The 25,181-nt window shown below is 35.4% G+C and overlaps 4 protein-coding genes across 4 annotated transcripts; 1 reads left to right on the top strand and 3 right to left on the bottom strand.

The window, feature by feature from the left end:
• Window positions 1-1,069: 1,069 nt before the first annotated feature.
• LOC18034128 (two-component response regulator-like APRR7) lies at window positions 1,070-7,778 on the bottom strand. Its single transcript, XM_024179652.1, has 11 exons — window positions 7,631-7,778; window positions 6,460-6,869; window positions 5,777-5,938; window positions 5,521-5,654; window positions 5,021-5,194; window positions 4,276-4,453; window positions 3,737-4,154; window positions 3,590-3,617; window positions 2,138-3,211; window positions 1,520-1,593; window positions 1,070-1,439 (listed from the first exon to the last, which is right to left on the bottom strand). The coding sequence occupies exons 2-11, from the start codon at window positions 6,752-6,754 to the stop codon at window positions 1,361-1,363; spliced, it is 2,616 nt and encodes an 871-aa protein (XP_024035420.1). The 5' UTR covers window positions 6,755-6,869; window positions 7,631-7,778; the 3' UTR covers window positions 1,070-1,360.
• A 1,673-nt stretch (window positions 7,779-9,451) lies between these two features.
• On the top strand, window positions 9,452-13,646 carry LOC18034845 (enoyl-[acyl-carrier-protein] reductase, mitochondrial). Its single transcript, XM_006424631.2, has 10 exons — window positions 9,452-9,804; window positions 9,911-10,008; window positions 10,258-10,389; window positions 10,651-10,794; window positions 10,870-10,972; window positions 12,200-12,299; window positions 12,464-12,540; window positions 12,633-12,711; window positions 13,107-13,225; window positions 13,350-13,646. Exons 1-10 carry the CDS (start codon window positions 9,566-9,568, stop codon window positions 13,441-13,443), a joined length of 1,185 nt encoding a protein of 394 aa, XP_006424694.1. The 5' UTR covers window positions 9,452-9,565; the 3' UTR covers window positions 13,444-13,646.
• Window positions 13,647-13,767: 121 nt separating this feature from the next.
• LOC18033931 (uncharacterized protein YKR070W) lies at window positions 13,768-18,316 on the bottom strand. The gene is made up of 12 exons (XM_006424630.2): window positions 18,042-18,316; window positions 17,822-17,925; window positions 17,699-17,734; window positions 17,232-17,305; window positions 16,989-17,029; window positions 16,302-16,373; window positions 15,980-16,175; window positions 15,278-15,373; window positions 15,108-15,175; window positions 14,592-14,799; window positions 14,392-14,475; window positions 13,768-14,205 (listed from the first exon to the last, which is right to left on the bottom strand). The coding sequence occupies exons 1-12, from the start codon at window positions 18,167-18,169 to the stop codon at window positions 14,149-14,151; spliced, it is 1,164 nt and encodes a 387-aa protein (XP_006424693.1). The 5' UTR covers window positions 18,170-18,316; the 3' UTR covers window positions 13,768-14,148.
• A 465-nt stretch (window positions 18,317-18,781) lies between these two features.
• LOC18033930 (mitogen-activated protein kinase 13) lies at window positions 18,782-22,878 on the bottom strand. Its single transcript, XM_006424629.2, has 6 exons — window positions 22,414-22,878; window positions 21,794-21,923; window positions 20,812-20,949; window positions 19,835-20,167; window positions 19,537-19,720; window positions 18,782-19,439 (listed from the first exon to the last, which is right to left on the bottom strand). Exons 1-6 carry the CDS (start codon window positions 22,566-22,568, stop codon window positions 19,264-19,266), a joined length of 1,116 nt encoding a protein of 371 aa, XP_006424692.1. The 5' UTR covers window positions 22,569-22,878; the 3' UTR covers window positions 18,782-19,263.
• Between the last annotated feature and the right edge of the window lie 2,303 nt (window positions 22,879-25,181).

Here is a 25,181-nt window from a genome sequence, read left to right as displayed (position 1 = left end):
GACTTTGCAGTAATGTTTTATTGATTTAGTCATTATTTTAACTGCCCAAGAACTCGGTGTGTCGACAAGTCCGCATCCAAATTCCACCAAATTCCTTTTCCGAATAGTTGAAAACTCATTCGACACATTCCCATCCTTATCAGGCACCAGGCAACAGGCAACAGCCGGAAGTGCTTTCATTACTCTTCAGCTTTTGCTTGCTGCACTCTTGTTTTGGGACTCATGCACATGTACGTACACACGCCTGCATTGAAAGTTCAAGAGCTTTGGTTGAACAATCATGTCAAGACTCCATTATATCAACCAACACTACTTTAAGAAAGTAATTGTTGTGAAAAGCTGTGTCATGTTGTATCTTTTTCTTGCTTAGTCTCAATAGAAAACAAAAGGCACCGACACTCTGGGTATGGGATCATATAAATCTTTTATTTTCTTTTTTGACTTTTGGGGCCGCATGCGCTTGTCTTGGTCTATACTTGCCCCCACGTTGTCATTGGAAGGGTGGAGGGTTTAAAAGACTCTTTTTCGGTCACAAAAGAGAGAAGTTTAAGTCATTATAAGGAACACATGTTCGTATAAATGTTTATTTGTAGGTGTGAAGTAGATCTTACTTGAACTGAGTGTATTGTTTAGTTATGTTGCTGGTTGGATCTCCACCCCAAACCGTACACTGTAATTGCAAGGGAGGGAAGAAAAAAGAAAAAAAAAAAAAGAAGAGAAGAGCAAGAAGAAGACACTACTTTAGTCTTTAGTATTACTGCTCAGTTGCTCTCATGAAACGAAGTAATTGGTCAATAATGCGGATAAACGGTTTCATAGATAAGATTTCTTACTACTAGGTTTGTTTGACGTATGGAATACTTCTCTGTTGGTACCTAAACATTGCAGCCTAAGTGTTAATTGTCCATTAGGGCAGGCCTTGTTGTTACCCCAAAGTTAAATCCCAAGAACCAAACAAGATCTGAGAAGCAACCACACGACGGGACAAAACTGAAAACTTCCATCAGATCAACTTCAGTAACAAACAAGCAAATATAAAATTTTAATAGTAAACCAAATAAAAATAACAGAAGAAGCAACAGAGATTTATTGTTTACGCTTTTAGAGTTTAATCCATTCAAGAAACTCTTAAGTGAGTTCATAAAAGTTTACAACCATCAAGGCAGAACCATGGTTCCGTAAAATTCGTTTCAAATTGATCAAATGCGCCTACAAAATATCTCCAACCCAGTCCCAAATTAAGAATTTAAGACAACCCATTCCCACCATGAACAGTTAATGCTAATCTAATGTACACAAATTCACATGATCTATCAGGGACTAACGGTTGATTTTAAAAATCTGCCGCACTGCCACAATGTTATCTTAGATTGTCACTAGAATTGTCTTCAGAGGTATGGCCGTTGCTTGCGGTATCTTTTCCTGAATTGGCATCTGACCTGAAAGAAAATACAATCAAAACATATTTTATGAAAAACAAGGGATGATAACATTAACAAAATGCATATCAGCATCATACGGTAGTTGTCGAACAAACTGTCCCCTGACACGTGGCCTTTGTTCTGCCAATTTTTTCCGGCTTTGATATCGAACCTGAAAACAGAACAGAAGAAAAGCTAGTTTTGTCAAATAACTATAGTTTAGATATCAAAAGCAAGCATGAAAAAGCTGTTTCCCAACAAAATCAAAGTTTTAAATCATCTGTAGGAAAAAGTCTCTTGAGTTCAAAATAATCACAGGGCTGGATTCAACAATACTAGTCACAAAAGCATTATATTCCCAAAGGAAGAATATCTATCAGCTTAATGAAAAGTTCATAGTAGGTCTTCTAAAAATAAATCTTAAGATTAGACCACAAGGTGCCAAGGAAATGGAGATCAGAGGTACTAATAACAAAAACTTTTTATAATCCTGTATGTGGTGAACACTTGGAGATGTGGTTCACCACTACGAGATAAACTTTGATAATTTCGTGTTTTAATATTCAATATTTTTTCCCATTTGGCAACAAATGCTTCAAACATCAGCAGCAAACCTTAAATTTACAATGGCAATTAAAACTACCCAGCAGGACAGAGTCTCTACATAAACCATCCTTAGCAGCCAAGTAAAAACATAAGCAAAGAAAGAAAGTTACCCTCTTCCCGAAACACCTTTCTTTCCTTTTCTGGCGAAATTTAGTCAAGGCAGCTTCTCTCTGAGCAACCCAAACTTCATCTACCACATTTCCACTGATTCTTTCAGTTATGCCACCAACTCCACTATTTCCTGCTGCCCCATTGTCACTGTCCAAATTTGTTACTCCAGCATTCAAGGCAGTGCTGCTTCCATTTTGTCCATTGCTGCCGTGGTTACTCCCCGAGGCACTCCCATTCACACTATAATTTCCAGCATTACCTTCATTGGTACTCTCAAATACATTTGATGACCCACACTGTGGAGCTGCAGCTACCATATTCTTGAACGAGACATCATCACAGTCCTGTGGTGACTGCTGCATGTTGTGGTCGTGCTGATGATAATGACGGTGGTAGTGGTGGTGGTGATTCTCCACTTGAACTGAATGGTGTGACCCTCTCAATTGTGATTGACCTGAGTTAAGTCCCATATCATCCGTCTTTTCAGGTAAAAGCGGTTGAGATGAACAGATACGGCCGTTCACATCATAATTTCCAACATCACCATCATTGTTGCTCTCAAATACATTTGATGACCCACACTGTGGAGCTGCAGCTGCCATAGCCTTGGACGAGAGATCATCATGGTCCTGTGGGGACTGATGGAGATGCATGCTGTGACCATGCTGATGATAATGATGGTGGTGGTGGTGGTGGTGGTGGTGATTCTCTGCTTGAACTGAATGGTGTGACCCTCTCAATTGTGATTGACACGAGTTCGGTCCCATGTCATCTGTCTTTTCAGGTAACACTTGTTGAGATGAACAACTACGGCTATTCTGCAGAGCTTGGAAAGCAGAAGAGTGAAAAGGTTTGAATGCTGATATTGACTCTGACTTATCGTTTAAAGCTTCGGGCTTGAGGGTAACATATTTAGCAGTGGAGGCCATGTCGTTGTTGTTGCTGCTCCCATTAGACTGCCGATTGAGAGGAGTGCCATTCGAATGAGATGGAAAATTTTGCATTGTTTCTGTCTTCATTGCCACAGAGCTGTTATCTAGAGGAGAACAGCTTCCTACATTCCCAGTGAGACCCTGGATGACAGAGGTACAACTATTAGACTGGAAAGAAAACAAGGGTCTTGCCATTCTGCACTTGTGCTTTCCTCCCATCATTGTTAATATCAGCTGCTTGCCAATAGCTGCAAGCCATTGTATGATGCAGGTGATGCTGGTTTTTATTGGTGAAGAAGCCATATTATGATGAGGTTATGCATTTTTTTCCCCTCAGTGAAGAATATAAGGCACACCCGTGATTCATTGGTGTCCTTTTGCCCAAGATTTGTAGTGACTTGACATAATGCCATCAACATCTTAATGGTTGCATAGATATAAGCATAAGTAAATGCAACAACATATGAGAGCTATGCCAAAAGTCTTAGGATTCCACAGTCCAAAGGGGTAGATCATTACCTGATTTGCTGAAGACGCAGTATTGTATCTGCATATTCAAGTTCCAAAAGAAGGAAAAAAAATAAAAAGAGAAGAAAATAAAAGTTTTAGGCTCATTTTAATTTGCTAAAAACCCTAAAGTTTAGAGCCTTCAAGTTCAAATCATACTTTGAGAATGCAGAAAAAATTGAATGTCTCAACACATTGCAATCTTCATTTGCAGCACTTTGATCATCTTCCACTCCTTGCATCCTTTTCAAAGTTAGTTCCAGGCATGGTGTTTCTTTGACAAGTGATATATCAGAAGGGCCACTTGGAGTGTCAAAATCTCTGATTTCAGCATGGGGATTAGCATGATTGGCGTTTGCACTTGATGTGCTAGTAGCCTGATCTCTTCGTTTGCCACATATATTTTCATTGTCAACCTCCAGTTGCTTATTATCAAATGGCTTACTATCTACTTCCGGCAATTTAATCTTCTTTTTGCTAGTTTGCTGCGTAGATTTCTTCTCATGTTGACAATCACATTTTAAATCTGCATTTTCAGATACTTGCATTTCCAATCCTTTGTGCATTGCAACACCATCTTAAACATAAGACACATTTACAATTACCAGAAAGCATATAATAATAATAATAATAATTAAAAATAAAAAATAAAAAGATCCAACCAAGGGTACCACAGAGGAGCAAAAACAGATAGATACCAGGTTGTTCATCCTGCTCAAGACCATCTTTTGGTTCATTAAGATGCACCCACCCATTGCTAAATGATTCAGGCTTAGTATGAATCACCTGGGCACAAATGCTATCATCAGCCGATTGATACCGGGGTGATATTGGTTGGGGGCTGTCGACTTCAGCTGCCTTTTTGGTCCATGAACTCTGCAAAATAAATGAATTATCACATCTGACTTCTGTCATCAGTCAAAATTTACATTCTATTTATAGATAAGGCAGCCACAAAGTCCGAAAAGCATTAAATTTTATGTCTCTGTTCCAGATTTTTCTTGATTTAGGTCATCTCAATTAACATTTTATTTTCATAAATTATCCTTGAATACAGTTGCTTATAAATTGATAATAAGAAACCTTTGCTTAGAGACATATCATAGCATGGAATTTTGTTGATGATGTCAAGTATTAAGGAAATTCAGCAGAAACAGAGAAAGTGACTCTAGAAATTCATACAAGGGGAGCTTCTCTCACCAATGAACAGAAAGCTGTGATATTACTTATGCATTTGCACAGCTACTTTAATATTTATAGCCACAAGAGAGTATTAATACATATACCACTTCTCGCATGCTCTACCCCTTTTTCTGGCTAAGTAATTGATATTATGCATATTTTCCATTAAAACACACTTTTTATAACCATTCAAAAGTTATATAATTGCATACACCAAATGTATTCAAGCTACATAACATTCAAAGACCCATATAAAATCACCTGAGTGCCACTCCCATTGTCACTTCCATCTCGAATACTCAGACCATTACTCCCATTCTCAAGCTCATCACCGCTGCTGCTATCATTTTCAGAGCCGTTGTTACTTTTTGACTTTGCCGATTTTTTAGTCTGTGTTCCACTTTCACTACCACTGCCACTGCCACTGCCACTCGACTGTGAAAGGTTAAAAATTAGTCCAAAGACAAGAAGGAAATTCTAACATTCATTGTCCTTCAATCAACTGAAAGATGATACTGATCAAAGGTAAGATACATGAGACCATGAAATTAAACTTGCTTAAAACAGAAAACTTTGCAATTGGAATCTGTATGTATAATAGGAAATGAACCTTACAGCAAAATATGGTGCATTAATACTTCCAAGTTAAGGAATAACTTAACTTCCAAGTAACCTACAGACTTGACCAACAGTATCTGATTGAAAACCGGGGTTCATAACATGTAATTACACGTCTAAAGCAGAAATTCAGAGGAACTCACACTGTGGCATCTCCTCCAAACATGCTGCCAGAGATTTTTAAGTTCATTCTTCCTTATCGGTTTCACTAAAAAATCGACCGCACCTTTTGATAAACACTTAAAGACTATGCCCATAGAATCTTTAGGTGACATCACTGCGAACACATCTTATCAGATATCAAGGTAACTAAATGCATCAAGCTTGCAATATTCATAGGAAAATTGACCTTGCATTTCATGAATATCAACAAGGAAAGGAGTAGCGAATGATACTTACTTATCACTGGAATGTTTTTTAGAGTTTTATGCGTCATAATTTTGCATAAAAGACCAATTCCTGATACAACAGGCATGTCTACCTCCGTTAGAACAATATCAATATGATTAGTAAGATCTTCAAGAATCTTCCATGCATGAAGGCTGTTTGCAACAGCAGTAACTGCAAGACCAGATCAAAGTATAAGTTTTCACAAATAAACAGAGGTAAGGAAAAGTTGTCTGATGCAGCTCAATCCATATTGACCTAAGGTCGCACTTCAGATGAGGATACAAGTCTACAACTTTGATTTCACTATCTATTTACTACAGACTTAGATTCTGAGGAGTATAATTAAGTGAAGTATCTGGAAAAGGAATGATTGTAATTTCTTATTATTCAATAATTATATATCCCTACCAAACAAGATCATCTATGGAAGAAGACATCCATCACATGTGTATCCATTCTTTTAAGTGATATGATTAGAAGGTAAAATATGAGAAAGAGTTGCCCCTCCCTAGTTGGCACGGTAAACAGCAGTTAAGCCACACTCCTCTACTTGGGATTGTAAGTTGAAAAGAATGAAGCTATGAAATCAAATTCTAACAAAAAAATCTATACCATATTAAACATATTCTTGAGATTGATTCTCTGTTATTAAATGGTACTAATTGATTTCCATAGATTGAAACACAGATAACCTTCATAACTGCAATTCCGCAGCAGAGCGCTGACAACATGGCGAGTTGAATCATCATTTTCCACTAGAAGAACCTTCAACGACCTAGTAGGCAGAAACCTCTCCCAACGTATCACAGAACCTTGAGGTTGTTGTTGTTGTGATATCTGGAAACCATCATGGACCTGAATTGTTCCACCAGGCCCATTGTTTGAGTTAACAGCATCGTCAACCCTTGACTCATCTTCCTCTGATGAGCCCAGACCATGACCCTCACCAGCCACTCCATTCCCAACTTCCTTTTGCTCATAACACATACTGCCGTTTAGGATTACCAGCCCACTATATAAACCAAATTCAATAAAAACAGTACAGGATACCCTTTGTTCAATCTACCATGTTTGTATTTTATGTTGTCCACAGAACCAAACTCTGCAAACACAAAGCAGAAAATTTCAATAAGCAGACACCTACAAGCAAACTCAAGACTCTCCTTAAAACTACTAATAGTAAAACGAAACCCTCAAAATCACTTGCACATTGCACATCAGGAAATCCAGACACTTTTTTACAATACTCGAAACAGAAAATCAGTACTCAGATTTTAAGTTAAAATTTGTAAAGTGTAAATAATCCAGGATTATCAACTTTGGATATCTGTAGAAAGCATACAACTTCAATGCAATCTCTAATAAAAGGAAACAATTACGAATACTTTCAATACGTAGAGAGAAAATGTAATCCTAACTCATCTTAACTCAAATTCCATCTATAACTATTTACTCAGAAACAACTCAAACCCAGAATCTACCATCAACACAATAAAATAATGAAACAAACAAACAAACTAATAATACTAATAATAAAAACAAAAATAATGATATTAATATCCAATCAAACAGAAGAGAAAATAATCTGTTATTTTAAAATATGCAACGGAATCCACATGAGAAGTGTTTACAGACCACTGTTAGGTTACTCACAAAACAGAACCTATGAAAATGAACTCATCGAAAGAAACTTAGATCCAAATCATTCAAAATTGTCTCCTCTCAATACCTTTTTCTCATCTTGCAAACATAATATTAAAGAAGACAACAACAGACTTTTTAAAGCAAAAACTAATAGTATAATATAATATAAACATTTTATATAAATGAACAAAATAGAAAATAATTAAGAAAAAACGGAACCTTCACTCTTTATCCAGAGAATAAGATCAAGCCACCATTTATCAAATCTTAATTATTAGGAACTCTATTTTTTTTTTTTCCCCCTTTCTCTTGATATTGCTGGTTGCGAGAAATAAAATGCAGTGTTAAAAGAATCTGAGGAAGCAAATGTTGAAGTGGGAGAAGGAAGATATTATTTTGCTGACGTGTAACAAATGGAGGTGTGGAGGGCTCAGAAGCCACGTAGGAAGTGGCCCATTAATGTGGATAACTTTGAACCTTTGATGAATGCTGACATGGACAAAATCAAAAGCTGGGAGTTAAGAGTTCAAGCGCGAATCTTAAACGATCTTCAAGATCCAGAGACGGACACGTGGCTCATTGCGCGTGAAGGTATAGGTCTTCATTTGCGAACATCAGGGGATATACGGATACCATTAGCTGTAAAGACGGCGTCGCTTCGCGTGGCCTGCTGTATTGACAACAATACCCCTTTATCTGAACTTTAGATGGCAACAATTTCTTTCTTTTTTAAATAACTACTTGCATGCAAGCTCGCCATAAGCAGTGAGCCTTATCCATGTATTATATAACTTTTTTTTTTCTTTTTTCGGTTCAGTTTTACATTTTTTTTTCTTTTTCTTTTTTAATTTTTTGCCCTTTATGCTTTCATATACACAATGCACACTGTTCTTATCCGCTTTGCCCCTTCCATGAATCCCCTCTTCTTATGTTCAGAAGAGAGAATTTTGAATTTGTTTGCATTTTATTTATAGGGAGAGCAAGAATCCTTTAAAAAATAAAAAAAGGGGCAAAAATAAGAGTTAAACTTAAATTTTATTAAAAGAACAAATGAAGATTTGAGTAAATGAATGTTATCAGATATATATTGTTGGTATTACTAATATACTTACAAATTAGAATACAAAATAATCTTATCACTAATTAGTAACTACCATGTGTTAGATAAGAGTTGTTTTTTTATTATTTATTTTATCATTAATTATTAATAAATAAATCGTCATATGATATATTATTTGAAAACAAAACCTTATAAGTACGTCATTATCTTAATATTATATTTTTAAAAAAAATAAAAAATAAAACTTTCATTAATTCAACAAAATTAATTAATTAATTTTTTCACTGGAAAGGATTGAAGGCACACAATAATTTCACACCTTTCTAAGACTGACTTACTTAGAGAGTGTGCAATGACATTACAATATTTAGGAGTATGAAGGATTTTGAGTCTCTAAAAATTCTTTCATTTGTCTTGAATTTTTTAGATAACGCAACATATCTGTGATCTGCTGCTTTTCTTATTGTTAGTAAAATCAACCACATCTTGAAATTTGTTTCAACAATCAGAAAAGTCAAACCGATATTTTTAATAACTTAAAATTCTTAGTTCATTAGATTTTAACCATCATAGTCAAATGCCCCATGATTGATTATAATTGAAAAGATAACACGATATCATATCAACTTTTTATCAAAGTAATCGAAATGAAAAAAAAAAAAAAAAGTTTTCTCTTTGTTAAAACTGCCTTGTGAAAAATCATTTATTTTATTTATTTTTAACTTTTTGAGGGTTTAGGGGGTAAATAAAATTGACTTATATAATACAAACAATTGAACGTCTTTATGACGTTTTAATTACGAGTGGCGGCTGGACGCCACTTGAGTTTGTGCTAGTATGACTTTTTGAGGGCCTGAGTTCGGATGGAAAATCAGGAGTGGTCAATTTATCCGACCCGACTTGAATAAGTTTAAGAATTTTCAAAAGATGAAACAAAAAAATAAATAAATAAATAAATTGACGGGCGACCGGGAGGCTGGGCCTAGTATAATGACAGGCCTGGATCGGCCCTGCCTGGCCAGTTGATAAATATAGAAACAAGGCGTCGATGGATTTTGGAAACCCCAGAACGACATCGTTTTTTGGTGCTAGAGATGCACTCATTGACACGAGCAACTTTGCCTGCGCTAACCAAACTGGAAAGATCAAAGATGGCATTGGCAAGATCAGTGGCGCTAAAACTGATAAACAGATCAATTTCAGTAGCAAGTATCGAATGGGCCCGTGCTCGTCGGGTCCAAGCCCAACGAGTTCGGGCCTTCTCGGCTCTAATGTCGCCGCCGTCAAAGGCTGTCGTCTACGAGCGGGAGGGCCCGCCCGACTCAGTCATCAAGTACGCCGCCGAAAGATATATGTTATAGAAGTATGAGTATAGTTAGTTATAGTGGTGAATGAATGAGTAGTGTAATTACATATTTGGTGTTGAATTGAATTTGCAGAATGATAGAGTTACCGCCGGTGGAAGTGAAAGAGAATGACGTGTGCGTTAAAATGTTAGCTGCTCCTATCAACCCTTCTGATATCAATCGCATTGAAGGTCTCTTTTGCTCCCTTTTTTTTCCTTCACAGAAGCATGAAAATTGCTCTGGGTCAAAATTGCTCTTCACAACTAACTGTTTGTACATTTCGATGATTATTAACTCAGCCGAGTAAAATTTCTACTTTACGCCAAGCACAGAAATTGCAAAATTTTATTTATTGTTTTTTATTTATGGTTTCTGCATGATTGGTTTAGTTCATTGCATAGGATAGAATTGAAAAATTGTTAATTTGGTGTTGTTGGCAGGGGTGTACCCGGTGAGGCCAAAAGTGCCAGCAGTTGGAGGGTATGAGGGTGTTGGAGAGGTGTATTCTGTCGGCTCTGCAGTTACGAGACTGGCCCCCGGTGATTGGGTCATCCCCTCTCCACCCTCATCAGGTAGATTTGCTTTTTCCAACTTTGCAAGCTATTTCATACTTGCTGCTTGTGGTCATGATGTGTTACTCTTTTTAAAAGAAGAAAATGTGTGCTGGTCTTGCAGTTGCACGTGGGACAATTACTGCACCTTAGAGACTTCACACATTGTGAAAAATAGGAATAGAAAAGACATTTTGGATAATACTTAGAACACCTTTGGCACAAAATATTAACATATTTAACAAGAGAACATAATAGGGCACTGTGTGATGCTTTATGCAGGAACATGGCAGAGTTATGTTGTGAAAGATCAGAGTGTCTGGCACAAAATTAGTAAAGATTCACCTATGGAGTATGCTGCTACCATTATTGTTAATCCTTTGACTGCTTTAAGAATGCTTGAAGACTTCACAACTCTAAATTCAGGTGTTGCCTTATGTTTCATTTCAATTTTTTATTATTCTTTTGCTTCTTTTTCCTGATAAATCTTGGTATAAGCAGGAGATTCTATCGTCCAAAATGGTGCAACAAGCATTGTGGGGCAGTGCATAATTCAGATTGCAAGACATCGTGGCATCCATAGCATTAATATTATAAGGGATAGGTATTACATGGGAGCTGAGTATTACTTGAGCTCGGTTGCATTTAATCTTGTTATTCAGCAAATTTGTTCGAATTTTGATAATTAAACAGAGTACATTTCTGTGGTCTCTGTTCATGGTTTTAACCTTGACAATAGACATTGCTTTCACCAACAAATTATGGTTTCATACTCTTCATCTTCCTGAAAACTTTGAATGTTGAGGATTACCAAGGTTTACTACAAAACTAATTTAAAAGCTTTTCTAGTGATAGTTGACCTCATACTTGTCCTATTGTTGATTGAAGTATGGTCTGAAAGAAAACAGAGACCCTTAGTTTAGGCATGTATTAACTTTTACCTGGTGTCAGAATTTCACTGCCAGAATAATGTTTGATAGATTTACATACTTGTCAGGTTCTGATAGTTTGTTTGTGGGTTGCCCATCATTGCACCAAACAAAGGCCTTTAAACATTCACTTCTATTGCAGTATCGTGCCCAACGAGCTTCGTCTTTAATATGCGGATATTACAGTTTTACGTCCTTTAAATCACTGCTAGAGACACATGCAAGCATGAGTATTTTTCCCCAAGCATCCTCAATTTCGTTTCTCAAGTTTTACTGAGGGTACAGATGTTTCTCATGATCTGCTTTGAGTACTTACCTCTAGGAATGTTATATCCTAATCTGACTTTTCTCAAGTTTACTGAGGGTACAGATGTTTCTCATGATCTTCATTGAGTACGCCTCTAAGAATGTTATATCCTCATCTGACTAGCTCTATTGGCCATGTTCTGCTGAACAAATTGTCATTGACCAGTATATGGACACCTCTGGGAAGTAAAACTCCCATATCCTCACTAGATTTCTGACTACAACCTATTCTGTACTCTTTTTATCTGATAACCCTTCCTGATCATTTCTAAAGGATTCAATGATGGAGGTTTAGATGTGGAAAATCAATTAGTTCTTATTTAAAGTTTAATTGAAAGCTGAAAAGAAATATTGCTCCATGGTGATGACTTGTATAAAATAAAAACAAAGGTATTTGTGGCTAATAAGTGATTTGATAATAACCTTACCAAACATGGGACGGAGGAAGACCTACAATCAGACACAGCTTTAACTTTTAAAAATTTAGAATGTGGCAAGAAGGGTTTATCTGACTGAATTTTTTAATTGCTTGAAGTTTTGTTATCCGATGGATGCCTGCCTATATACCTTCAATTACCCTCTTCAGCTTGGTCCAGGGCAGGGTCAGATGAAGCTAAGGAAAAGCTTAAAGGACTTGGTGCAGATGAAGTATTTACTGAGAGCCAGCTGGAAGTGAAAAATGTCAAGGGTTTTCTGGTATTATTATCTTTTAGTCATTATATTTGTGAGACTAAGGATTTGTACTTCTTTAATGTGTTTGGTGCTAGAAAATCATGTGCTTTTGTAATGCTTGATTTGTTTCTTACATTTTGAGTTCTTCAGACTCAATGTTACGATTTTATATGTCTATTGTATGCTAGGCTAATTTACCTGAACCTGCTTTGGGATTTAACTGTGTTGGGGGCAATTCTGCTTCTATGGTTCTCAAATTCTTGAGGTGTGATCTTCAATACTAAATTATTGAGAAAGCTATATGTTTGGATGTAGAAATTATTTTCACAAGTTAAGAGATAAAACTTTTGTTTTCAGTCAGGGAGGAACTATGGTAACATATGGTGGAATGTCAAAGAAACCCATCACTGTATCAACTTCATCCTTCATATTTAAGGTAAGCCCTGATACTCCAGTTCCTTCTCCTTGTTGTCAGTTACATTTAAGCGTTACTATTGAGGATCAATTTCTGTAGGGTTTAAGAATCTGCTTGTTCTTTAGTTTTTTCATCATCTACTTAAGAAGGTTATACTAGAAGGATATTAGTGAGGCATGGACATGAGGTGTACTCTAATGTTCAGAAGAATCTAAAGCCTAAAATGTAGAAACATAAAGCCAGAGTTCAAATTTGAAGGAAAGTGGAAAAGAACAAAAAGGAATACTGCAACTTGTTATTTGTGTGGTAGCAAAAATAAAATGAAAAGTAGCATTACAAATGGGTTGTCTTTTTTGAAGCACACTTATCATTCCAAGACTCTTACAGCCAATATCTCTAAATATATCTTTTTGCAGGATCTTTCCTTGAAGGGCTTTTGGTTGCAAAAATGGTTGAGCTCAGAGAAAGCAACAGAGTGCAGAAATATGATAGATTATCTTCTGTGCCTAGCACGAGAAGGGAAATTAAAATATGAGTATGTTCATCTTAACAGAAAAAATACTTGCTGTAATGATATTAATTAAGCATCTTTTCGTTATTCCTTTTAATCATCACCTATTAATATTTTATTAACTGAGGTGAGGTGCTTTTCTTTGCAGCATGGAGCTGGTTCCTTTCAACAATTTTCAGACTGCACTGAGTAAGGCACTTGGATTACACGGTAGCCAACCTAAACAAGTCATCAAGTTCTAAACACTTATGGTGTGACCCAAAAAAGATGGAATATGAGATATTACTCTAGAACTCTACGAAAAGGAGACGGAGAGGACTTAATTTGGTCTTTATTGCATTATAGACCATTCCATGTGCTGTAACATATGAAACTTACATTTTTGTACTGGATTTTTATGCTATTGTAATTACCGTGCTAAAAGAGAGATGAAAAGTTTTCAGGACATTGAATGGAATTCCTCCTTGCCCTAAACTTCTCTTTTTGTTGCATAATCACATTCCAAGTGCATTGGCTGAAGCTAAATGATCATTTGGTTTGTTTAACAAGTGTGATAATGCCCCAAATCCACTATATTATAGAGTTCAATTACTTGTAAACAATAATAAAAGCCAGATAAAATGGGCAGCTTCAAGGAGTCCATAGCAAGCAGAACAAACGATCCCTCCTTATATTTGGAAACTGTGTTAGATTGTTTCACAATTCAACGTAAATAGAATTAACCCCATTTACGGGGAAAGAAAGAAAAAATGAAGACAATGTGTTTTACACCAAGATGGATTTGGACATACAAACCTAGAAAGAACTACTAGGTTATCACTATTGGTATCATACGGCAACTCTGAACTGAATTGACCCATACATCCTACACCTTTCAATATAAATGGCCTGGTGTTCCAAACAATATAACAGGAAATCTTGGAACAGGTAGGGGTATAGAATCTGTATTAGATGGACTCCTTTCTCAATATATACTCCACAGCTTCCTCCACGGTGTCAACGACCTGCAAAATTCAACATAAAAGTTCAGTTGCGCAATTCAATGCCAAATTGGTATTTCGAGCACTTCAACTGTAATTAAGCACATATGGGTGGGAAAAAAAGAGGGAAATAGAATGTGCTTGATTTAACTGTAAATATGAGCGCATTACGCCTGGATAACAAAATGCCCAAGTTCATGGAATGTTTACCAGATCTGCCGGAAACTCAGAACTATTTTCCTTTCCCTTGAAAACCCCAGTCCTAGTCAGAATAGAAAACCAGGGTCGCCCGGCCTGAAATTGCAAAAGAAATCTTTTTGTTGCACTGTAATATATTTAAAAAAAATATGTAGTTGACAATACAAATATATGAGATTATGAATCCACATTTCTAGACATGTGAGACAAACCTGGCGTGCTCCTTTAATGTCAACTGAAGGGTTATCTCCAATCATGTACAGCGTTCTAAAATGATGACTTTCAGAAGTTGCATGATTCACAACATGAGCATTAGGACAAAGAGAAAGAACTAGTTGCTTTAGTGCCAACTCAGCGTTCTGAAAAACTAATGGATTTGGCTTGCCAAAAGAAGTATACTCCAGAGGGTTTGGGTGAATTCTGCATAATTAATGAAAAGGCAGAAAAGTTCATTGCATCACACAATATTGAAATTATATAGTGCCAAAGGGTAGAGATTAGAGAACATGGGATATACAGGTAACATTTTCAACATTTGGTGTCAATTCATCAAATCTCAAAAAAGGGCCATCTCTCAGAAGCAGACGTCCACAGGTTAGCCTCCAACTCATTTGAGTGATTGTGGTCAAATAAGTCAAGGACCGTCAATAAGTGGGCCAGCAAGACATTTCCAAGTATTCATTGAAAAAATTCAGACAGTATAGGATCAACTACTGGAGCTCTCTTACCTATTGAAAATGGATTCCAGTGCAATTCTGAAAGCTCCCATACCCAGACGTTCAGAAGGGAAAGTAGCCTAACTTCAACAGCACCTTGTCAGTATATAACCAGTTTTAAAAAAGATTTCTACAAAAACTCAAGATAACAACCAACATATAGAGTCTACATAAGAACTAACCTGGTATTTAAGATCATCATTTGCAAAATACAAATGCGGCTGGTGTCCAGTTTCCCTTCCAGGTAGACCTCCAGTTCTTAAAATGTCACAAAGAACCTAAAAGACATTTACTGTAGTAAATATTCAAAGACCAAAAATAACAGGAGTAGAAGGATGTTTTCAGAAGACATGACAACAAGAGCAAGTTTGAAACTGTTGTGACTCAGGATGACCATTCAAAGTTCAAACCTCTAATTTGATTATAGTCGAGACTTACTATTAACAAAATTAGATTGAATGTATTTTTCTTTTCTTTCCCACAAAGTTTCCTATATTATAGACAGAAAAAAAGAAATGCACTGTGATTCTCAGGTTTTGGCCAGACATTCAGCAGCTGAGAACTGAAACAACCTAAACAAAAATCATAACAAATCAACTTCAGGTAGAATTATAAACTTTCCACAAGAACAGTAAGATCCATAAGCTGGAAAAGTACAGGGTTGGATTATAAAGGCCAACACTCCTGACCACAATACTGACACAACACCAGTAGGACAAAGGGGAAGGTCAAAATTTAATTCTTAACTGTTCATCCATATGGATGTTAAGACATTGAGCCCGGCACCTTTGTTGACCAGTTATAGCTAATAATTTGACTGCAAGTCCTTTCACTGAATGTAAATAACAGTTACTGATCATATTAGCTAAAAAACCTAAGTCAACCTGAATGTCTCTGCTCCAGTCAACAGAATCACTAACTATAAATGCTGCTTGAACTCTCTGGGAGCAAATAGTCGGAGCCATCTCCTTAAAAGTTCTATTTTCACTAGCAGCATGTTTAATATTCCACTTCTTATATTGTGCGAGAGGATCAATGCCGTCAAAGTAGGATGCATACTCATCTATTGAAAGCACATTTCTGCAGATAAAATGAACAAGCACAATAGTGATTCAGGTATAAAAACTCAGGAAGATATGACTATTTCCAAGACTTGTGGTGAATGGTGAGGGGGGGAAAAAAAAGAAAAAGAAACCAAGAGCCTACTTAAATCCATAATCAGCCATTACCGCAGCAGGTTCACCTTTACCAACGGCAACAATGAATTCGTTCTCAAATCTGCACAATTCAAAAGTGTTATCACTGCAAAGATAATTGGACTAGAAAAAAACTTCCACAATCCTACAGATTTATGTGTTATTTTAATTCAGATCTCTCTAACGATGAATAAATTTCTCCTCATTTCAACTCCGGCAGGACGCATGTAGCTTCACTGAAAAATTAGAAATGATTTATCTATCTTACTCTGAGACTGAACTGCTAAGTTAATTAGCCTTTCATTCATCTCCATTGATCAGAGTTGCGAACTACCACAAGTGATTCTCTCTGTGTGGAAAAAAAGTACATTTAGATCTGCCATCAACCATATTGACCATAAAGATACAGCTTATGTTGATTTGATTTGACAAGATTCAACGGGGAAGGCCTAATGATTCTCTGCTTTAGTGGAAGTTTAGAACGAATAACATGGAATAAAGAAAAAAGAGAGAGATTAATAGCTTTACAAATGCCCATATATTATAGTCTTTATTTTCAACACAATGACGTTAAAGATAAAATTAATGTCATTTATGCTCATTATTCTACTCAATACTTTAGGATCCTCTACTTCAGCATAAATATGCACATCAATATCAATACATAAACTAGCTACAAATCATACCTGTACCTTACCTATTAAAGAGCTGTTTAAAAGGTGAATGGCCTTGTACTACCTGTGTGGAATCACATTTTAAAAAGCTAATAAAAGTAAAAGAATGCTATGCACAATAACCAGGAAAAAGAAATAGAAGTTTTCATCAAAGTCTGTTAGTTTGACACTGAAATAATTGATAACAAATTGCTATAGAATAAAAGGAAAAAAAAAATCATAAAGTAAACACAGGTTAAAGGTTTTAAGAATTGTTGCAGCATTACCTGACAAGGTAGAATATTCACACCCAGAAGTTTGCTTAACTCAGTGGCTCTTTTAGATTCACGAAAACCACCTCCTGTTGAAGTCAGAATCAACTGCAGATTAGCCAACTAATAATAAGTAATATCTCTAATATTATTCATAACTTCAATCACCAAGAAGCAAACTTCATAGCAAAATTTCCCACAAAAAATCCATCTCAATGTGCATAAATATCTATCTGGAATAAAAACATATTCCTCTATTTCTATATCAGTAATGCAAAGCCATCCATAGCTATTGCAAAGTAAAAGCGGGCGCGTTAAAAAAAAAAAAAACACTATAGCTGCTTGCTTCCAAAATATACGCAAACATGCATGTGCACTAGATAAACTAAGCGTACTAGATAAGTTCAATGAACATGTGCACTAGCAACTATCAGGTAATCTAAAATGCCATGTTAATCATCATCATCAAGAAAATGACTCACCATTGGTCAAGAAAATGTAAGGGATCCTCAAATCACCTGTCCATAAGACGAAAGTAAATAAATAAATAAAAATTCTATAAATTTATTCTCAAACAAAATTGCATTTTTGGAGTTTGTGTATACCGGAATGTTGGTACAGCCTTTTGAGAGCTTTATTAGAGCCACCAATGGGAGTGTTTCCTAAAAGAACGACACCGTCTATGTCGAAAGCAATGCCAAACGAAGGCCTGTCAATCAGTCAACGATCATCATAAATAAATAGTGAGGAAATGAAAATTCGTATGTAATAAGTTTGACGAAATTTTTTTTTATTTATTAGTAAAAGTAGGAGCTCAAAACGCACCGTTGAGATTGTGAGCTCAGCTGTGAGAATGATCGAGAAGCTGTGGAGAATGAGAATAGAAGTGGTGATAGCTTCTTTTTGTTTTGGCTCTGCAGAGCTTTGGCGACTGCGAGAATTGAGAGCCTCATTATTTCTTCTCTTTCGCTGCTTTGTGTATGCTTATGATGACTGACAAATTAATAAATATAACTCCTTACTTCTTGGACGTATTTATAGAGCGTATGCATACTTCTCAACTCAATTTTGCAGAAGTTCGCAAGTTTTATTTAACTCAAATGGGTGGACCCGTACATGTAACTGGTGGGTGAAATTCCATATCCAATAAAATATAAATAACTTGAAAGTTTTTATATAAATAAGACTTTTATTATATTACATAATTATATAACATTATATGATTATAATCATATAACAGTTGATTAATGAAAATTCAACGATTACTATATAATTATGTATATTATATAATTATGTAACGTAACAATCTCTATTAAATAAATATAATTAACTGTCACAATCGTAAACCTTATACCAGTGTAATTAGGCACCTATCAAGATCGAAACTAAGGAGCAGTGACCCCACAACATAGCTCTATACTCCAAACCTTACCGTGCACCCCATGTGACCGTGCGCACCTGATTAGCTCCCTCAGATAAATTGGGAGAAAAACAATTTAGCGATCTGGTAGTGCTTGTTACGGATTGCCAGGACAAAATTCAAGAATTAGACGGCACTAGAAAAATAGAACAATAGAAATCTCATAAACATTTCACTTAAGTTGCCTGCTAACACAGACTAATTAGGCATTACAGAGTCTAAAACTTACAACCAAGAAATTAAAATCAGTACATTGTTGCCAGTCATGTATTCTATCTCAGATTAATACTTTCTTCTTCTGTTTTGATAAAATTTAATTTACACTATACAAACACATCCCAAACCAAAGGAGGCTAGGAGCAAACGGCCTTCTTTTATAAATCCCAAATTACAAACCCCAACTGGGAACTTCACTGTCGAAATTAACTAATCCGGTAACTTGTATTATATGATATACTGCCATAAAGCCATTCCACCCTACTAAAATCAGAAGGGAGAACCTATCTCCCAAATTTTCTGCTTATGCAGAGTTCCCTAATTGCATACGACATACATGCTAGCTTTGCAAACCATAATCAACCTTGACATCACTCAAATGAACCGATCAACAGAAACAAAGGTCAAAGATTACTCGAGCATGTGATCTGGGTTGAAGTTCAAACACTCTCTCAATATGAGCTCCTTTATATCTTCTTCATTCATGGATGTCTGTTCAAAATCAAAGTTGAAAGGATACGGACAGGTAGGCTCCTCATTGATCTCATGAAGACTTGATAGATATGGATGGTTTAATGCTTCCTCCACTTCACATGCATCACAAAAATAGAGATGTTTCTTGTCAGTAAAAAGAAAGTGAAAAATAAATTGGTCAGGTGTGAATGTGTTATACAAGGAGCATACCTGTTATGCGTTTGGCCGGATCGAACACTAGCATTCTCTCTGCAAGGTCAATTGCCACGGGAGACATATTGGGGAACTTCTGAGAAAAGGGTTGCTTGGGGACATGTGGAAGCTGCTTAACATATCTCCGGGCATTATCACTTCTTAGGAATCCAAGATCTGAATCATCCGGTGAACCTAATAGCTATTTTTGGTAAAAGCCAAACAAGAATTTTTATTCATTATATCCATTACCTAATTATGCAATTCAAATGTAGTTTCAAAAGCCAATAGGAGAATAATGAGAAAGGATGAGCACCTCAGTTATCATTGTCAACTGTTGAACGTAGTCTTTACCAGGAAAAAGAGTATCCCTTTGCATAATCTCCATGAAAATGCAACCAACCGACCAAATATCAATAGCTGCAGTATATTCTGAACAGTTAAGCAGCAATTCAGGGGCTCGATACCATCGGGTTACAACATACTCCGTCATGAAATCTGTCTCTGAAGTGGTTCTTGCTAGTCCAAAGTCACAAATCTTAAGATCACAGTTTGCATTGAGCAGCAGGTTGCTTGGTTTTAAATCTCGGTGCAAAACATTAGCAGAGTGTATGTACTTCAGTCCCCGCAGCAATTGGTATAGGAAATACTGCAGAAGCCATTGAACAATGAGTACCTCTGTTATAAGTAAGTTTCATCTAGTAGAAACCAGCTTGAGAAAATATTCCATTATACTGTACTGAACTACACTCGTAGAGAAACAAATTGACAAGCACAGAAGGAACACTTCAAAATGGGTAGAGCAACAGGGTTCAATAAATAGGTTTAATTCTCCAAGAAGTTTTGCTTGGATCCTCCTGGGGATATGGGTCAGGCAAAAGCATTCTTATTTCTTAATCTTCTCTAGGAAGAATCTTAATTCACAAAACAGTCTTCTCAGCTTTGAGGAGCCCATTCAGGAAAAAACAACCATTTGGCATGCTAGTGAAGGATGGAATTGTTCCCTTCAGGCTTTAGGTGATGTTGTTAACATATATAGCAAACATTTCTTCATTTCGAGCATACTAAGGTAAGAGCACACATCTGAATAATAAGGACAACACAAGGAAAGTTGCAGCAGATTAACAGATACAAGATATTTGCCAGCCAGCTCCTAATTCGATAAAACAAGAGCATAAACCCACTGTTCATAAAACTTTTCTCACCCAACGCAATAAAAGCTTGCGATGTATATACTCATTTGACAGTATAAACCACTACTATAACAGAAGAAAAAGGATCCAACTTATTTACCTGACAATGATCATCAGTCAGAGCCTGTTTGGAGCGTATTATCTGATGCAGATCAGTATCCATCAACTCATATACAATATAAACGTCATTGAACTTTTCCTTATCCATCGGTGGTATTATGTCCTTCACCTTGACAATCTGCACAAAACTAATGTCTTGATCTTCTCCCATTCACATCATTGAAAAAATAAAACAAATGGTCATAGATGGATATTATGTACAATACTCCTTTTGGCAAATGTTACAATTAGTCTGCAAAAGCTCCACAAGAACACCATGCACATTACTAACGCATTACTGAAATGAAAATATACATATATACATATTCCTTTCCTGTGTTGCCTAGTGGTGCCTACTTTTCTTAAAATCCAAACCAACTTGTTGTAAAGAGTATTGCTGAAGAAACAAAACTTTGTTCAACTCTATGTTAAGAAATTGCCTAATTAATAATTAATTGGCGTTGAAATTTTTTTGTCTTCTAGCAACTCTCTGATTGTTGATTTGAATTTTAATAGATGTCTACACTTTAGAACTCTTATATATAGAGAGAGAGAGTAATGATCTAATAGGTGACGTTGCTCACGTTATAGTGAGCAACACTGTCATGTTGGCCTGTCAGATTAAACAACTTCAACACCATTCACAAGGCATTATAGAACTGCACTTACCAGATCATTTGTTGTGTGTGGATATGTATACACAGAAAAATGATCTATTGAGCAACTGCAAACATGACATGATTCTGTAACACCTTAAAGATAGAGTTGAAGCTATAGATAACTAGAGCACACCACATAGCAGCGTGGCTCACCATAACATGAGCAACATCGCCCACTAGATCATTAATACAGACACATATATATAGGCAATTCTAGGAAAACATCTTTTGATCAGAAGCAGGGATTTGCAAGTGAAAGTAGAGTAATAATGCTAGAAAAACACAGGACAGTAAACAAGCCTATAAGTTTACAGAAGTAAATACATTCTCATGAGTCATGTGACAGAGGAGTTTGATCTCACGGAGGATCCTCTTGGCATCAATCCTGTTATCGAATGCATTCGTAATTTTCTTTATTGCAACCTCTTCTTTTGTCTCTGAATTTACAGCACTACTGCATTACATTAACAAAGTTCAATTGTTCATCAGAAAAAACATTAATTACATTAATAAGTAATAACCAAATCATCATTAAATACACAATTAATACAAAAATAAATTAAACTGAAATTATAAATCCTCAGCTTAAAAAAGCCAGACCAAACATGCCCAAACAATAAAAATATAATTAAATAGAGAGATTCTAGAATCTTCTTTGTAAGAAAAATACTTTTTTTTTTTAATTTGAATATCATTTTAGCTTTTCTTCATGTACTATGAACAAAACTGTAGTAGAAAACAGCGAATTGTTTTTAAATATTTATTTCATATTTTAAGATAATTTAAATGGTTACTTTAAAAAAAAAAAAGCAAAACCAGAACTTGTCCGATACCGAATCAAACACTCCTTTTAAGTTGCAGGAAATTAAGCAGCCTAAATTCTCGACATAATTTACTTCCAAAAGCTAAAAAAGAAAAAAAGAAAGATTGAAAAAAAATTATACCAAACGATGCCGTATGCGCCGCGACCAATAGGCTGAAGAGGAGGAACATACTTAGAGGAGACCTGAAAGAGGTTTCCTAGAATATTGTACTGTACGTATTTGCCACCGTACAGTGGAATCCCTCTGTCTTTCATCACCATCGATTCGCTCTCCATTTTTTTTTAAAAAAAAAACCAACTTTTAAGCCGAAGACGAATGAGAAAGAAGATAAGAGTTCTCGCGTTTTTAAGTAAAGCCTCTGTCCTCTCTCTTTTGCTGTCTGTAGCAAGTTGCCGTTTGGCTCTGCTTTTAATTTTCTGATGTTGGCTTTCGAAATTTGAACGAAGAATTATTTGCGTTTTTAAGTTGACCAATGCGATGACTCAGATTAGTTTTTTTATTATCAGCTTCAAAAAACTGACCGTACAAAGACCTGACCGGAGATGATAAGTATGGTGAATTGGTGACTATTATTTTTGCTTTTACCTTTTTATTTTTCCTTCCACTGAGATATGTGTGGGGTTCGTTCGTGTTCGCCTTGAAAGTTTGAAAGAGCCGAGGCTTTTTAGTCAAACTGGTTGATCTAATATTCAAAAAACTGCCAGGCGTCGGATTGACATGGGCTTGGCAGGTGTCCTACACGTGTCCGACCTGTAATACACGGTGCTAATATTATTCTTTTCAACGCCCTTTTGTATTTAAACTCATATTCCAAGAAAGACTTTTATTGAGTGACTGTGTCTCCCATTCCAACCCCTTCCAACTTTCAAAAATAACTTTTTTTTTTTTTTTTGTTATTCTTCTTTAATAAATCCCATCTTGAATCTTCATGCTTCTTTCTCAGAAATTCCAAATGAGCATCTCTCTCTCTCATTCTATTTTGCAAAGAAAATAAGATAGACAAAAAAAATTATTTGTCTCCTAACATACCTATATTAATAATCTATGAAAAGTTCACAAATTTATTTTTTTTACAAAAATAAATTGTAGATAAGTGAATAAAACTTGTTTAAATCAAATTTTTACTCTTTGAATAGACCTTTTTTTTTTAAGTTTTTCAATTTAAAGAGTTTGCAATAAAGAAAGAGATTGAGTGAATTAGATGAGTTTTTAATACAATATACAGTCTAAGATATAGAGGATAAAATGATAATTACAAAACAATAGGAAATTAGGAATTTTATAAGAAAAGAGAGTGCCATTAGCGTCACTCATCTATTATCATTTGTAAATATAAAATAATCCCATCTAAGGACCCGGGGCAAAACGGACAAGGGTGAACATAAATAAAACTAATAGAAGTGATTTTATAAAGATTCCTTCACGAATACAAGAAATTGGGCCCTAGAAAGGCCGACCTATGGCATTGGACCGTGTGTGTGAATTTTCGATCCTTTGTATTTAGAGCGAAGTTAGCAGCATCTCTTTATTATTCTTATAAAACTTCGCTTTAAATAAAATTACATTGGAGAAAAAATAAGAATTAAACACACTGAAGAATTTTTTTTAACAAATTACTTGCATTCATAATCAATCCATTTTTTTTCCTACCTATCACTTCTATCTAGCTAAAGTAAACTGTACAAATTTAGAATAATATATTTCTTTCTACCTATTATTTCTTTAATTCTAAAATCTATGTTTTATTTTGCTCTTAATGTTGATTTACGAGTTTTGTGTTATATTTGTAAGTTCATGTTTTGTTTATTAGTAATACATCAACTTAGTATATTTGTTTTACTTTTCATTTGCAAATCTTATGCTAAATTTCCACCATTTTATGTTTCATTTTGACTTAATGCTAATTTAACAAGTTTTGCTCTACTAAAGGAAAATTCGTCTACTACTCTTGTACTAGCCTTACCAAACTTTGACAAGTTGTTTGAAGTCGAGTGTGATGCTTCTAGTAAAGATATTAGGGTATTAGGACTGTTCTTTTCTAAGAGGAACGGCCAATTAAATACATGAGTGAGAAGTTAAATGAAGCACGATAGAAGTGGTCTATTTATGACCAAGCATTTTATGTTATCTTTATGACATTGAAGACATAAGAATATTACCTGGTTCAAAAGGAGTTCATGATTTACAGTGATCATCAAGCCTTGAAGTACTTTAATAGCCAGTAAAATCTGTAAAAGATACATGTGAGATGAGTGAGTTATATATAGAAGTTCACTTGTATAGAAGTTCACTTCTATACTGGTTATGGTTGATAGATTTTTTAAGATGACACATTTTATCATATGTAAGAAGACCGAAGATGCTGCCTTAGTTACACATTTGTTCTTTCTTGAGGTAGTGCGCTTGCATAATTTTCTAAAGACCATTACTTTAGATTAGGATGTGAAGTTCATCAGCAAGTTTTGACAACATCTTTAGGATAAGTTTAAGTTAGTTTTATTTCAGAAATAGTAGGGGCATAAAAAATATATTTCCCCAGCATAGGTATAATAGTAAGATAACATATTCTATAATTAAAAAGGATATTATCATATTTTAGTAATGTATATGGTTATGGAGTTCTTCTTTCACAAATGTTAAGAGGCAACAGATCTTCATGCTATGATATATGGCTGGAGAAGACATTGAACGTATTTTTTTTCCAATTAATTAAGAATGTTACTCAACCATTGTGTTAGTAGTTTAAATCAAATCATCTTCAAGCTATACCAAGGAGATTTTTGATTGCTTTGATAATACAAACAGTTATGGTGGTCATGCACTAATTAAACTTATTGTCACAAGATGAGTATTGCGCACAATAAACCTGTGCGGCATTTAGACAAATT

Source organism: Citrus clementina, unplaced genomic scaffold, assembly GCF_000493195.1.
Source record: "Citrus clementina cultivar Clemenules unplaced genomic scaffold, Citrus_clementina_v1.0 scaffold_8, whole genome shotgun sequence".
Lineage (NCBI taxonomy): Eukaryota > Viridiplantae > Streptophyta > Magnoliopsida > Sapindales > Rutaceae > Citrus > Citrus x clementina.
This window is presented reverse-complemented; position numbering and strand designations above follow the sequence as displayed.

Bases quoted from the DNA above. Each gene is read 5' to 3' on its own strand.
- LOC18034128 (XM_024179652.1), bottom strand. From the start codon at position 6,754: ATGTGTTATGAGCAAAAGGAAGTTGGGAATGGAGTGGCTGGTGAGGGT. The intron at 5,939-6,459 runs GTTATCTGTGTT...CTGGTCTTGCAG, and splicing joins GCGGAATTGCAGTTATGAAG to TTACTGCTGTTGCAAACAGC. The intron at 5,655-5,776 runs GTAAGTATCATT...ATGTGTTCGCAG, and splicing joins AAAAAACATTCCAGTGATAA to TGATGTCACCTAAAGATTCT.
- LOC18033930 (XM_006424629.2), bottom strand. From the start codon at position 22,568: ATGGAGAGCGAATCGATGGTGATGAAAGACAGAGGGATTCCACTGTAC. The intron at 20,950-21,793 runs GTATTTACTTCT...AGTTTTGTGCAG, and splicing joins GTCACATGACTCATGAGAAT to ATTGTCAAGGTGAAGGACAT. The intron at 20,168-20,811 runs GTAAATAAGTTG...TGGCTTCTGCAG, and splicing joins TGACTGATGATCATTGTCAG to TATTTCCTATACCAATTGCT.
- LOC18034845 (XM_006424631.2), top strand. From the start codon at position 9,566: ATGCACTCATTGACACGAGCAACTTTGCCTGCGCTAACCAAACTGGAA. The intron at 10,795-10,869 runs GTGTTGCCTTAT...TGGTATAAGCAG, and splicing joins CTTCACAACTCTAAATTCAG to GAGATTCTATCGTCCAAAAT. The intron at 12,300-12,463 runs GTATTATTATCT...ATTGTATGCTAG, and splicing joins AAAATGTCAAGGGTTTTCTG to GCTAATTTACCTGAACCTGC.
- LOC18033931 (XM_006424630.2), bottom strand. From the start codon at position 18,169: ATGAGGCTCTCAATTCTCGCAGTCGCCAAAGCTCTGCAGAGCCAAAAC. The intron at 14,800-15,107 runs GTAAGAGAGCTC...TTAATTATGCAG, and splicing joins CTGGAATCCATTTTCAATAG to AATTCACCCAAACCCTCTGG. The intron at 14,476-14,591 runs GTTTGTCTCACA...TTGCAATTTCAG, and splicing joins ACATTAAAGGAGCACGCCAG to GCCGGGCGACCCTGGTTTTC.